Here is a 15,823-nt window from a genome sequence, read left to right as displayed (position 1 = left end):
AATTAGGCATAGGGTGAGTTGTCTTACACGGTACGTGGTATACCTCATAACCTGCCCTTGTGGGTTAGGTTATGTAGGGAAGACCGAGCGAACCTTGCGAGAAAGAATGGCCATGCACCGTACATCGATTAAACAGGCGTTTGATAAAGGTACTAGCGATCAACCCGTAGCACGGCACTTTTTGGCCTAAGACATGGTGTCGCTACTCTACGTTATATCATCATAGATCATATACCGGAATCCATTAGACGAGGTGACAGGTCGCGTAAGCTACTTTGCTGTGAAGCACAGTGGATTATCTGCTAGGGAACTATGTCCCCCAGGGGGTTGAATGAAAATAGGGGGTTAAATTGCTTTCTGTAATAGGATCCGCTGGTATTATTAGACGGTTATGGCATAGAGTATGAGTATTGATTGCTGTTATTTTTATGATAATTTGTTGTATATTTAGGATGATGGGAATGATCAATATAAAATAAATAGGGTTTGTATAGAGGATAGCACTTTAAATCCGGGTCTGGTAATGTGATGGATATTGCTGTATTAATCGATATTGGGATTGTCAGTTATATTGATGTTTTTATAGGGATGGTATTTATGTTTGTCAGTGTGGTCGCTATGTGTTACATTGTAATTTGTATTTGTATCAGCTGGCTGTGCTCGCGGCTTAATGACGTCAGTATGTAGGCGCCATCAGCCGCGGGAACGGACCGGCGTTGCACGAGGAGGGTATTTAAGGTCAGTGTTTGTATGTATTGTATATCCTGAAGACGAGATAATAAATGGTCTCGAAACGTTGAAGCATTATTCTGCCTGAGTCCGGTGACTGATTTCCGAGTGCCGCCTTCCTGTTCTGATGTGGTGGATCGTTTGCGGGATACCTAGGAGGGCACCGGAGCATTATCTATTCAAGGTGGGAGTGCTGCCTATTGTGGATTTATATATATATATATATATATATATATATATATATATATATATATAGAACAATGTGATGGCTAATAACAGGATATTAATAAAATATGTGTATTAAATAAAGTTAATGTAAGTGATTTCAATTCAACAATATATATGACAGGACGCTCTACCATAAGGTGTCAGCTAAATACCAGTGAGAAGGACCTAGGGCGTAAGTCCTATATAAGAATGGGGAAATAGTGAAAAATACAGCGACAGGCGTCTCTAATAATTAAAGTGCAAGTGCAATAAATATATAAATAAAAACAATCTATTCCATGTTTATACAGACATAGTGGTATAGACACACAGAAGACAATATGAACAAACAGAATGAGTCAAAATATATAAAGGATCAATTTCATTTCTATATATTTTTACTCATTCTGTGTGTTCATATTGTCTTCTTATTGTTTGTCTATACCACTATGTCTGTATAAACATGGAATAGATTGTTTTTATTTATATATTTATTGCACTGTCGCTGTATATTTCACTATTTCTCCATATATATACATATATATAAATATATATATATATATATATACACACACACACACTCACATATAGACATATGCACACACTTTATATATATATATATATATACACATATAGACATATACACATATATATACATTTATATATACACACACATATGTATATATACATATACTTATGTATAAACATATATATATGCGCATATATATATATGTATATATACACGCTCACACACACACACACATATATATGTATATATATATTATAACTGTTCATATATTGCCCGATCACTGTGGCCAGCAGTGATCAGGACACAAAGGAGGAGGAGGCACAGGTGTAGAGGGACCAGCAGGTACCTCTGAGGTGGGCGGCTGCTGGAAGTTAACTTCCAGCAAGCCGCCCACTGTGTGTTTCTGACTGGTCGTAGCAGATACGACCATGTCAGGGAAAGCCCTGTCTGGTATGGTCGTATCTGATACGACCGTGCCAGGCAAGTGGTTAAACCCCTTCACTGATGAGCCTAGTTTGGCACTTTATGGGCTGCTTATATTGAAATGTCAATATCAGTAATTATTCATGCAGTATCCACACAAATTAGCATTGTAAAGGTTAATGGTATAAGTAGGGCTCTACCTATTAAAATAACATTGAATGCTGCTGAATACATACCAATGTACATGAAATAGTGGGATCACATGGACACTAACCTAAAACTGAATACAATAGGTGCCGACACTCTAGACCAGTGATTCCCAACCTTAGCCCTTAAGTCACACTAACAGTCCTGGTTTTAGTGATATTCATACCTGAGCACAGATGGTTAAATCAAAAGAACTGAGGTACTAATTAAGTCACCTGTACCCAAGTATAACTATCCTTGCTTCTAAACATACTATACATTAAACATTACAAATATTTTGACAATACACATATAAAGTGTGATTTCATTCTATGTATCAAAATAAATTGTATGAAAGCATAGTGCATACAAAGATTTTATTTTCTTCACAGAGACCTCAAGCCAGAGAACATCTTAGTGGCTGAAACGGGCAATATCAAGATCGCCGACTTCGGTCTCGCTATTGAGAACATGCACGGAGACCGGAGAGCCACTGGCTGTGTTGGGACACGTGGCTACATCGCTCCTGAGGTGAGGTGCACATGGGTTTCCTAATGGTTACTGATGTACAGTAACTACACACGTTTACTACACACTGTACAGTAACTACACACTGATTCTGATGCTGGGCACACACTTTTCGATATATTGTTCTGTTCGATTGACAAATGATATATCACGAGTGCATCGGCAGCTGTCTGCACCCGATATGTCGGTGGACGATGTATTTCACAGACATATCAGGTCAGCCCTGCAGCCGACATTCAGTTGCACCAAGGACCGCAAACACTGACATCTCAACTGGATGGGCAGATTTAAATGCCTGTCTAATTGTGATGGCAGCTCAGATATGGTGAGCTGCTGATTGGTAAGTGTGTATAGGTTACCAATCGGCAGCTCTGATGGCAGATCGGTTTGTTCACTGACCCGTCATCTCAGTGTGTACCCAGCATAAGTTACATGTAACCCCATATGTGGCCGCATCTAGCCAAATTGAGCAAACTGGGCATGCACTGTAGTACACAAATACATCTTTTCGTATTTATGGGTGATTTTGTATCTTATGGATGTCGGCCATTTCTCTCCATACAAGAATGAGTGTATCTGGGTGATAACTGGGTGGAAGCCAGTGTCATGGGAGAGTCATGCATATGCCTGAGGGATAACCTCATTGCACCCACTGAGTACTCAATGTGAGTATGGCATTATAGTGGATAATTATGCACGTCCCTGCAACCGTGTTGGAACGCACAGGCACACCTGCGTTTCACCAACCACCCCCCCATCACCACCCACAAAGGCACTTCCTGTCAATCACTCTGCGATGGGTCTGCCTGGTCTCTGTGATCGCAGTCCCGACGCAGTGGCTAGTTTGCATACGCGCACTTCAATGCATACGCATGCACAGATCGCAACAATCAGCCGATTGCATGCGTAATCGCAGTTGCGATTCGTAATTAATCAGGCCCTTATTCATGTATTATTTTTATATTATTTTGCTTTTTTATTTGCCAACTTTCAATAAGTTCCAAAATTAAAAAAAATAAACAGTTTAACCACTTGCCTGGCATGGTCGTATCAGATACGACCATACCAGACTGGGCTTTCCCTGACATGGTCGTGTCTGATACGACCAGTCAGAAAAGCTCTATGGGCGGCTGCTGGAAAATCATTTTCTAGCAGCCGCCAATCACAGAGGGACCTCCAGGTCCCTCTTGCACACTTTGCCCCTCCCCGTGGCCAACCCAGCGCCGGCGAACCCACCTCCCCCCGGCGGCTACCGAGAGGACAGGGTAGAAAAGACAGCGCTGTCCTTCTCTCCCTCCTCCAGCAGTTAGCAGCAGCCTGGCGGCTGCTGACTGGGCAGGGAAGGCAGCGCTGATAGCGCTGTCCTTCTCGCCCTCCTCCGGAGAGCAGCAGCCCAGCGGCTGCTGACAGGGCAGAGAAGGCAGCGCTAACAGCGCTGTCCTTCTCTCCCTCCAACTCCGGCTAGCAGCAGCCGCTGGGCAGGGAAGGTAGCGCTGTCAGCGCTGTCCTTCCCTCACTCCACCCCCTCTATCAGCAGCCTCTTCCCCACTGACGATAACCCCACCCCCATGACCCCATGAATAAATCAGAGCCCTGGCCATAATATATGTATTTATGTATATATATATATCTGTATATATATATATATATATAAGTATATATATATATATCTGTATAAATATATCTGCGTATATATATTATATATATCTGTATATATATACAATTTCCAAGGTGTAGGCACTCCTTATCCAGGTTAACTTGCCGTGGTGCTCACTGAGTAGTAGATAGAACAAATGTAGGTGTCACTCTCCGGTCTTGGTAATAATCCACAAAGGCAACTATGTCACATGTCAACGTTTCGAGTTTATTGTAAAACTCGTCATCAGGACAAATACAAACACATACATCTCACCTTATATACACCTGTATTCCCCCCTAGGACGCGCGTGTCCAGCCCCGTTCAGCGCGGCTTCCGGCTACTGCTCAGGCATCGGCGCTCACCGATGACGTTACCGCAGCCGTCGCGCTGCCTAGGGAACCGTGCACGCTCAGTCCGTGTACAAAAATCACATTTCATGTGAGATATCTCCTTATTTAAACAGTGAATAATAAACAAATAAGTGCACTAAAAACTACAGCTAATTCCTATTTGGATATATAGATGCTTGATCCTAAACTAGATAACTACTTAAGGTAATAGTTATTACTAATGCATATGTCAAAACAAACGTTATAGACAACAATTTTCTCACTGCACTTAATAAATGGAGCTAACTGATCCCAAATATCACATATTCTGTATCATTTGAATAATTAGTCTTAAAAATAGACACCTTCTATTTTACAATTATTAATCCCCAACATACTGGGACTGCAATCAAAGGGAATATTTAGTCCCATATCTGCCTCAAATGAATGCTGAAAAAGCCAACTGCTCATTGAGACCCTTAGGTTTGGTGGTATCTAGTAGATATATCCATTTAGTTTCTAGTCTTAACGAGGCTTTATGTCGATCGCCACCCCTGGGGTTTTCAGGTATGTGGTCTATGACCATATGTCTTAAATTAGCCATATTATGCTTTTTTTCACAAAAGTGTCTGGCCACTGGTTGTTCCGACATTTTTCCATTAATTGCCATTCTAATGGCTGACCTATGTAGTGCCATCCGTTCTTTAAAAGTACGGATGGTCTTACCCACATAGCACAGCCCGCATGGGCACTTAATCAGATATACTACAAATGAGCTTGAACAGGTAAGTGGGTATTTTATTGGAAATTTGCGTCCTGTGTGGGGTGCGTGGATTACCACCATCGAGCCATCTGTATACTCGATGTTCACTGTAGTCTTTATTGACTTTTTCAAGTTTCTGTTTCTTAAAGTTGACAAGATCTTTTTTATAGATGGCTAATTGTTGAGTCAGTTTATCCATCCATGGGTTAGAGGTGTTATTAATAAGAGCACTCAAGTGTAGTTCTTCATACTCCTTGATCTTTGATTTACAAAGGGTTAATTCACGTGCTGATTCTTCTATTACCAGTGTCATTAGATCGAAAGCACACTTGTTCAGCACGGCAACCCAACGTCAGCAGAAATCGTTGTTAAATCTGCCAATTGTAGGCCCATTGTGCAAAATGATAAGGACCTTAAAGGCCTTAAACACACAATGATACGTCCGTGTTTAAAAAGGAATAGGAACCTTAGAGACTTAATAGTCAAATCTGACATTACAGACATTACAGAGTTGAAGAATAAATTGCCTAACATACAAAAGAAAAGCGGAGGTTGTTACAAATGTATGGGCTGCATGACATGTGGACATATGATTACGGGCACATTTTTCACGCATCCCCACACAGGACGCAAATTTCCAATAAAATACCCACTTACCTGTTCAAGCTCATTTGTAGCATATCTGATTAAGTGCCCATGCGGGCTGTGCTATGTGGGTAAGACCATCCGTACTTTTAAAGAACGGATGGCACTACATAGGTCAGCCATTAGAATGGCAATTAATGGAAAAATGTCGGGAACAACCAGTGGCCAGACACTTTTGTGAAAAAAAGCATAATATGGCTAATTTAAGACATATGGTCATAGACCACATACCTGAAAACCCCAGGGGTGGCGATCGACATAAAGCCTCGTTAAGACTAGAAACTAAATGGATATATCTACTAGATACCACCAAACCTAAGGGTCTCAATGAGCAGTTGGCTTTTTCAGCATTCATTTGAGGCAGATATGGGACTAAATATTCCCTTTGATTGCAGTCCCAGTATGTTGGGGATTAATAATTGTAAAATAGAAGGTGTCTATTTTTAAGACTAATTATTCAAATGATACAGAATATGTGATATTTGGGATCAGTTAGCTCCATTTATTAAGTACAGTGAGAAAATTGTTGTCTATAACGTTTGTTTTGACATATGCATTAGTAATAACTATTACCTTAAGTAGTTATCTAGTTTAGGATCAAGCATCTATATATCCAAATAGGAATTAGCTGTAGTTTTTAGTGCACTTATTTGTTTATTATTCACTGTTTAAATAAGGAGATATCTCACATGAAATGTGATTTTTGTACACGGACTGAGCGTGCACGGTTCCCTAGGCAACGCGACGGCTGCGGTAACGTCATCGGTGAGCGCCAATGCCTGAGCAGTAGCCGGAAGCCGCGCTGAACGGGGCTGGACACGCGCGTCCTAGGGGGGAATACAGGTGTATATAAGGTGAGATGTGACATAGTTGCCTTTGTGGATTATTACCAAGACCGGAGAGTGACACCTACATTTGTTCTATCTGTATATATATATATATATCTGTGTATATATATATATATTTATATATATATATATATATATATGTGGGTGTATATATATATATATATATATGTATATATATATATATATATATATATGCACATATGCACATATATATATATATATGCATGTATATATATATATATATATATATATATATGTGCACGTATATATATATGCATGTATATATATTTATATATATATATATATACACGTATATAGATGGCAGCCCCCAACCGATGTTAAGGAAACATCGGTAGCTGTGGTCACAATCGATGTTTCTATCGATGGCCAACTGTACTATATAGCATAAAAATTGCCATTTTTATGGTATACAGAGCTTTAAAAAATATTTTTTTTTAGAAAATCGTGTTGGATTACTTTTAAAAAGCTGTTCCTGATCTAATTCACTCATAAAAAACCCGACAATTTCGGAGCGGTTTTTGGAGAGAGAATTCGTCAGTTAAGTGGTTACGTAATACCAAATAGTCCCTGTTTGTATTTAGATGCAAGCAAAAGCATGGAGTCAAAATATAAGCCAGGATAAATTCCCTGGCATGTGACATATTACAGTTTATAGATTTTAGATATTAAGGCGAAAGAGTAACTAGAAGAGGAAAGGATGATGAGCCCTTCTAGATCTCACATACAAGGGAATAGCAGGTTGTAACTTTCATCCCTTAATGGAGGATTTAGCCACAATATCCATACTTACCTACTTTCCCACAGGGTGCGGGAGGCTCATGATTTTTCAGATAGTGCCCCGCACCCCTGGAAGAGTGGCCGGATCTCCCACATGCCGCCCAGTTCCTAGTGAAGTGGACAGTATAGCGGGAATCGCTGGTCCGTAGGAAGAGGACGGGGCTAAAATGACACGATCTTTTAATTTTATCTCCGCCCCCTCCCCACGGACTCGCGACTTGTAGCATTTGGTCAGCTGTGTCTCCTCTCCCTGCTTCTCCCAGAGACAGAGCTTTCAAAGTAGACAAGTATGACATTACTCGTTATCAGGGATCCTTAGTGAGACTTCTGGTTCAGACATGTTAATAAAGTTTTCTATTTACAATACCACTGGTTACCCAGCACTGGAGAGAGCTAGTCCCCATGCCCAGTTCCCCTGCTTTAGCAGCACCAAGCACTGGCTATAGCACTGGTGCTGGTTACATATTTTGAGCGGGTGGGAGGGGTATTTTTATTTATTTAGCTTTTTAGCATGGCAATCATCATGAAGTGATTTGTAATGTTAGGTCTTGTGATGTCACTAATTAAATAGTAAGAAATGTCGAGCAAGGTAGCCGAGGGGTGACACCAAAGTGCCATCTCCTTCTCACTGACAGGAGCTGTGTGCTGCACTGTAGCATTACGTGCACCACTCGACTCCTGACACAGTGACGGAGCCGGCACTGCAAAACAGACTGGGGCAGTCCGCTTCGCCGACACCCCGGGTTTGGGTCATGAGGCCACGCCCCACTCAGAGGCCATGCCCCCCCTTGCCAGACCACGGCTTTGCCGCGCACACTACAAGCCCGCCCACCCCTACCCGCACCGGGTGTCACAACAGGCAGGGGCGCCACTGTCTAATATTCCAGGTCAGTGAAATGTCCAAATTTCACAACTAATAATGAAATACGTTTCTTAATAATTATTGTAATACTAGGTTAATATTAGAGATGTGCGGGTTTGGTTTTACTCGGTTCTTTTCGCCAAATTAGCGCAAGTTTGGATTAGATTGGATTTCTCTCAATGGCTGTCCAAAAAACGTGAGAGCCAGGTAGCCAATATGATGCCGTTTTTGAGAACCGAACATATCCAAGTAAATCCGAGTAAAACCGAACCGCACATCTCTATTTAATATACATGCAGTATTCCCCAGGAAACATAGCACATGCCAATATGATTACAAGACTACACAAATCCACACATCAGTGTCCTGAATTGGCACATTACATTGTATTATGATTCTACTTTTGTGTGTTCTGTCTCCACATAAACACATATTATACAGAGCGATGGACTTGGTCAATTAAAAAAAGCTAAAATGGAAAAATGATTGGTAACAGCCTGATAATGAATATCTCTCTTCTGGTAGGTGCGTTCTGGTGAGGAGTATAATGCCAGTGCTGACTGGTATTCATTTGGAGTTATTTTAACTCAAATGATTACTGGAAGTCTTACATGCAATCCCAAAAGGCTTTCTGCATCAGGCACTGCGGTCAAAGACATCATTGAACAGGTAAATAAGATTACATTTATACATTATTACTGTCAATTATGTGATTTTAATAGATAACTTTATATGATGTTGTACACAGCAAGAGGGAAATGATAGATACACATCTATATAATAAGCAAGAAAGTGTGCCTGTCTGTTTTTCCTTTATGCAGAGCCAGAGTTTTGTACCTAGCTTCACCAAATTTGGCATGATGGTGTAGTTTGACCAAGATTAGATTTTTTACAGTCCTGGCATTCCCCCCTAATGGCAGCCCTGCTAGACATGGTATTCAATGTTGATCTGCACAGTGATTTCAGGGGGTGATTCAGCTGCGGACGCAGTGACAGAGATCACATAGATTCCTGATTATCAGGAATCTGCGCATGCGCCTAACACATACTGCGATTGTGCAGTATGGTTCTGCAATCCCACAGCAGTTCAGTAGTAGTGATTCTGGGGAGCGGGCAGTGACAGCCTCCGTTTCCCAAAATGGAGGCGTGTTACCGCCGTTTTGGGGGAGTGGGGAGGCCAAGATATCCATCGGCTGACAGAGATTTCCTGGCCTCTTTTACTCATCTGTGGGGGCCAGCTTGCATGATTTCATGGTCACTCAGCTGGCTGAAGGGATTGCTGATGATCTGATGCTGTGTCCTTGAATGCAGCTCGGATAAGTAATGCATTCAGTAGGCATAACACCTCCTACTGCTTTACCATATTACAATTATCATAGATGCTAGCATGTTAGCAGCTGTGAAAGCATATCCGTCCCCCTCTGTTCTGCAGTGATATCTGTAACTCGAGTGATTTTGGAAGAAAGCTATACTGATTTCTGTTCTGTAAAGGGGGGGATCTACTTAGCGATTTAACCAAGCGATTGCACGATACCGACGTTGTTATCGTGCAATCGCTTGCAAATCGCCAGAGATGCGTGTGCCCGCTGGTCTCTTCCGACATCACCCGTACATGCTGGTCAACCTGACAATCTCGTCAAGTTCAGCATGTGCGGGGATGAGGGATCTGCTTGGAGTGAATGAGTTAACATTCAGCCTAGGCACATCACTAGATATATAAACGAGCGCACGATTGTAATGTCGTGCACTCGTTTGTATATCTATAAGTGGATTCCTGCCTTAAGTCAGTCTGCTCCTGATATACCCCATTCCAAAGGGTATGAGAATACACCTTCCTGCACTGTAATTTACTCTTAATTTGCAAATTATAGGTGAGGACAATGTAACAAAATGAAGGCTGCAGGTTTCTTCAGGGTCCAAACTTCAACCCAGGCAACGGTATCTCAGCTAGTATAGAATATAATGTAAATGTCCATGAGCCATTAACATGAGATCAGGGGAGGGTAGGGGAGGCCAGACAGCTTCCTCCTGCCTCCTTGTTAAGTCTTGCATCCCAGGCAACTGCCGGTGTACTATAATGAGTCAGGGGTCTATTCATAAAGCACAGAAGTTTTTTAGCTGAAATCAGGGCTCTTCTCTGCTTCGTGCAATTTATGGAGCAAGTTACTATAGAGAAGGTTATTCCTGTTCCATGGATGAATGCAATTCATAAAGGAACGGAAAGCTTAGCGTTCAGTTCCTCTCCTGCGGTACAAATTCACCATCTGAGGATGGCGTAATCTGTACCGCAAGCCGAACAGTCCGGCACCCAGCACTGGCTCCTCCTGCTTTTCCCAGCATCATTTTCAGCAGTTGTGACGTGACCTGCTGCTCTCAGACACCGGGGCGCAGTGAGAAGCAGGCATATCAGGCTCCCTATATATCTGTATTCTCACTGTATACAGGGATCGCGGAGGGGCCGGACAGCGCCCAAAGACGCCAAAGAGGTAAGTATACATGAATGGCTTCTAAATATCACTGTATTTCGCATCGATATGATGCAATATATAGTGATATTTACTTTTTTTCTGGCGAGGGCTACCGCTGCAATTAGCTATGTTGTCACTATTGATAGCTAGGTAGAAAATCGTAATGGGTGTTTTCCATTGAGATATGGTTTTTCTCATTTGATAAATTATACTTAATAAATATAAAGTGCATTTCAGTGCAAAACATACACAGCTACCTGCATCATCCAACTGTTTTCTCTGCAATCAGAAATACAATTATTACATAAGTAATGGAAGACTTTTGTATAGTGAGACAATTGGAAACATTACAGATAATTGCAGGTATGGTTCTTACATAGCCCAATAAATATACTTCTAGTGATCACAGGTGAGGTCATAGAAAAGCTCTGGCAGTGCCCACCTGGCATAGTACACCATCATGCTGCTTATAATTCATGTGCTTTGTTTAATAAGAAGTATAGAAATAATACTCTCATTTCCAAAAAACCTGAGCACCAGGAGTGGTGTAAGAGAGGAGGGGCCCATGTGCTGACTCCGTATGGCTCCTCCCCTCTCTATCCGGCGCATTTGCAGAGTAGCCTCTGGGACTGTGCCAGTGTCTACTGTGCGAATGCAGGAGTCTGGGAACACAGTGATGGTGCCATATTCCCAGTGATTTCTCTACTGCACATGTGCAGATCTTCAGGAAAATTGCAGCAGCACCTTATTCCCAGTGATTTCTGTGAGCCCGATGCCAGAAAGGGTAGTATACTGTATGGGTGCAGAGTGTGCGATGTGAGGCTCCCATGGGTCAGTGTTCACTGTATACCCTGCACCCATTATAGAAACACCCATACTGACCTCCCATTGTTACACCCAGGGACCAGTACTCACTGTACACCCTGCACCCATTATAGAAACACCCATACTGACCACCCATTGTTACACCCAGGGGCCAGTACTCGCTGTACACTCTGCACCCAATATAGAAACACCCATACTGACCACCTATTATTACACCCAGGGGCCAGTGCTCACTGTACACCCTGCACCCATTATAGAAACACCCATACTGACCACCCATTGTTACACCCAGGGGCCAGTGCACACTGTGCACCCTGCACCCATTATAGAAACACCCATACTGACCTCCCATTGTTACACCCAGGGACCAGTGCTCGCTGTACACCCTGCACCCATTATAGAAACACCCATACTGACCACCCATTGTTACACCCAGGGGCCAGTGCTCACTGTACACCCTGCACCCATTATAGAAACACCCATACTGACCACCCATTGTTACACCCAGGGACCAGTACTCACTGTACACCCTGCACCCATTATAGAAACACCCATACTGACCACCCATTGTTACACCCAGGGACCAGTGCTCGCTGTACACCCTGCACCCATTATAGAAACACCCATACTGACCACCCATTGTTACACCCAGGGGCCAGTGCTCACTGTACACCCTGCACCCATTATAGAAACACCCATACTGACCTCCCATTGTTACACAGATAAATCCAAATTAGGGCCAATATGAGAAGAAATGGCTTGGTGGGTAAATGTTCTTGGAATGGGGAATGATACTGCAACCCCAGATAGAATCTCAGTATAATAGCGTTCCCGCTGGGCTGTTTTAGCGGGGCGCGGCGCCCTGCCCTCCTTCTGGAGGGCAAAAAGCACCCTGCCCTCCAGGAGGAGGGCAAAGTGCGCCCTGCCCTAACAGCCTGCGGGAGCCGTTCTCACCCGCGGGACGCAGTGTCCTGTGGTTGGACAAACATGCGGTGACCCGGTCACCGCCGGAGAATAGACGCTGGGCGCATGCGCCCGGCATCTATTCTCCCTTTCTGCAGCGCTTGGGGGCTGCCCAGCATGTCCGTAAGCGCCGGGCACGCCCCCAAGTATGACGAAAAGTGGACGCGTATTATAGACACGCCCCCTTTTCATAACCACGCCCCCTTTTCTGGCACGCGCGCGCCTTCGGTGCGCGCACAAGATTGCCCTCTCTAGCTCCGGCGCTCTGCCTGCCGCCGGAGCTAGAGGGAACACTATATAACATGCTGTGACCATGGACAAATCACTTTATATTACTCTGTGCCGGGCATTAGAAATGTTTCTCAATTATTGTATTGAGCTACTGTGCTGTATAAGTCATTAATTGCAAATTATGTATTTCAGCTCCTCCATAAAGATCCAGCCAGACGACTCGGAGTTAATGGTAACATACGCCACCATCCCTTCTATCAGCCAATCGACTGGGTCGCCATTGAAGCCCTTAGCACCGCACCCCCATACATACCTGCACCAGTAAGTATAGTACATACAGAAGTTCCATGAGCTACTGGACAGCCTGTCACTAAATGCTGGTCAGCAGATAATGCATACATGTCAGACACATGGAGCTAAGGAGATGTGCACATGTGCATGTATGTTCCAGCTGTCACTCAACCTATTATTAACATTTATTATTATTGCTTACGCTTTGGATATGGGATCCCGGTGGTCGGGATGCTGGCGGTCAGAATACCGACCCAATTAGATAAGTGTACTAACCCTATCCCACCTTTCCCACAGCCTAACCCTAACCCTCCCCCCCGCAGCCTAACCCTTCCTCCCACAGCCTAATCCCTAACCCTCCACCCAGCAGCCTTACCCTCCCCCTGCAGCCAACCCTTCCTCCTACAGCATAACCCTAACCCTCCCCCCTGCAGCCTAACCCTCCCACTAGTGTCTAACCCTAAACCTTACCCTCTCCTTAACCCTAATACTTACTGTCGGGATGCCGGCGGTTGGGATTCTGGTGTCGAGATCACGATTGCTGAGTGCTGGCATCTCGAGCACCGAGATGGTAACTACATCCCTTGTTTAGTTATATAATGCCACCAGGTATGCAGAACTATATAGATAACAGTTGTCACTCACATAATTCCCTGCCTCATTGGATCTTACAGTGTAAATTCCATAACACAAACATACCAGAGCTGGATTAAGGCATTGGGGACCCCAGGGCACTTAAGTCTGGGGGCCATAAACAGCAACATTTTGGACACAGGGATCAGGTACTTATGTACGATCACACAAAAGGGACCCCCCAGCCTGTGCATCCCCCTTAATCCGGCTCTGCAACACACACACTTGGGTCGGTGGTCAGTTATCCTGCCAGTATGTTTTTGGAGTATTGGAGGTACCTGGGGTACCTTGAGAAAACCCACTCAAATACTGGAGTTAATGCAAACGCCACACAAATGGGGCGAATTCAGCTCATGACCCCAGCACTGTGAGGCAGCAATGCTGACCAATGTGCCACTGGGCTGTCCTCTTTATGACAAAATCATGTCTGCTTTTACACAACTATAAATGGAAAATAAGATATTTTTGTGGTCAGGTCTACATAAAAATGTCTGACAAGTCACATATATATATGAGTTTTCTTTCTGCCAGGGGACACTAGTACGCATGTGTCATAGGGGTTTCTAGGGCTATTTGTGCATGCTCAGTACCAAATAATCACTCAACTGTGCAAACATTGACACTGCGTCCACCTCAGAAGTAGACAGGACTTAGGGTTTGAGTCGCTGTTGCATATTGTATCGCATCCATTTGAGCTGGCGTCGGAAAGCCATAGGCATTCCTGGGCGGTTACCGGGAGATGGCCTGAAGTGATAACAAAAAACGCTGTCTCATGGGTGTGTAATGGAGAGTCACAGGCGTGTTATGGAGAATCACAGGCGTGTTATGGAGAGTCACAGGCGTGTTATGGAGTGTCCTGGGTGTGTAATGGAGAGTCACAGGTGTGTAATGGAGAGTCACAGGTGTGTAATGGAGAGTCACAGGTGTGTTATGGAGTGTCACAGGTGTGTAATGGAGAGTCATAGATGTGTTATGGAGTGTCACAGGTGTGTTATGGAGAGTCATGGGTGTGTTATGGAGTCATGGGTGTGTTATGGAGTGTCATAGGTGTGTTATGGAGAGTCATGGATGTGTTATGGAGTGTCACAGGTGTGTTATGGAGAGTCATGGGTGTGTTATGGAGTGTCACAGGTGTGTTATGGAGAGTCATGGGTGTGTTATGGAGTGTCATAGGTGTGTTAAAAATAATGTTAATAAATGGAGCCCTCAGAGTTATAATCTGGCACTGTGGTAAAGGGGTGGACATGGTACATTTCTTGCTGAGCTAAGGGGCCATTGCTGCTGTATAAAAAGATGTGACCATTGCACCAGCTGATGGTTTTTGGGTCTCATCCTACACTGTTATTGAGGCTCCTCTTAGCCTTCATATGGCACATCAGTGGAGAAAGGGATTCCTAGCGTTACTACCACGTGGCGCCATACATAATACAGTATTTTACGAAGGAAACTAATTATTTATTTTAATAAATGGGTGTAAATAAAGTGGTTGGAGGTTGGACTTTAAAGCTCAGTTTACTCTTTTCCATAGTTATCCTCTAGAAATTAATTCTCCTCTATGAACATCAAGGTGCACTTCCAGGTTACATAGACTTCTCCTGAGAGCATGGAGTAGACCAACACCTTTAGTTACAACAGAGCAATCTCACATCTACTGCAATACTGTTATATATGGTCTGAGTGACAGTTCTTGGTGCAACATTTATGCCACTTCCTTAATGGTGCGTACACACTGGGCGATATTACTGAGCGATTGCACGATTACGACATCGTAGTCGTGCAATTGCTCAGTAATCGGGCAAAAATTGTGCACTATAATGACGGAAATGACCAGCCATTTGCACTCCCGCTGGTCATTTCCAACATTGTCCGTCGCCTGAACATGCAGCACAATCTGTCAATACCGACAGATTGTGCATGTTCAGTGAT

The 15,823-nt window shown here is 43.5% G+C and overlaps 1 protein-coding gene across 1 annotated transcript in view; it reads left to right on the top strand.

Moving 5' to 3' along the window:
* LOC148537732 (protein kinase C delta type-like) overlaps nucleotides 1-15,823 on the top strand; it is a 65,514-nt gene that overhangs the window by 27,410 nt on the left and 22,281 nt on the right. The window contains exons 6-8 of the mRNA XM_088460392.1: nucleotides 2,467-2,605; nucleotides 9,012-9,155; nucleotides 13,166-13,294. Of these exons, the coding sequence (XP_088316518.1) occupies nucleotides 2,467-2,605; nucleotides 9,012-9,155; nucleotides 13,166-13,294 (412 nt within the window). The remainder of the gene's footprint in view (nucleotides 1-2,466; nucleotides 2,606-9,011; nucleotides 9,156-13,165; nucleotides 13,295-15,823) is intronic.

The sequence above is a fragment of the Taudactylus pleione genome, unplaced genomic scaffold, assembly GCF_031769625.1.
Source record: "Taudactylus pleione unplaced genomic scaffold, aTauple2 ptg000044l, whole genome shotgun sequence".
NCBI classification, from domain to species: domain Eukaryota; kingdom Metazoa; phylum Chordata; class Amphibia; order Anura; family Myobatrachidae; genus Taudactylus; species Taudactylus pleione.
The sequence above is the reverse complement of the archived record's forward strand: the minus strand, read 5'-3'. Positions and strand labels throughout refer to the sequence as shown.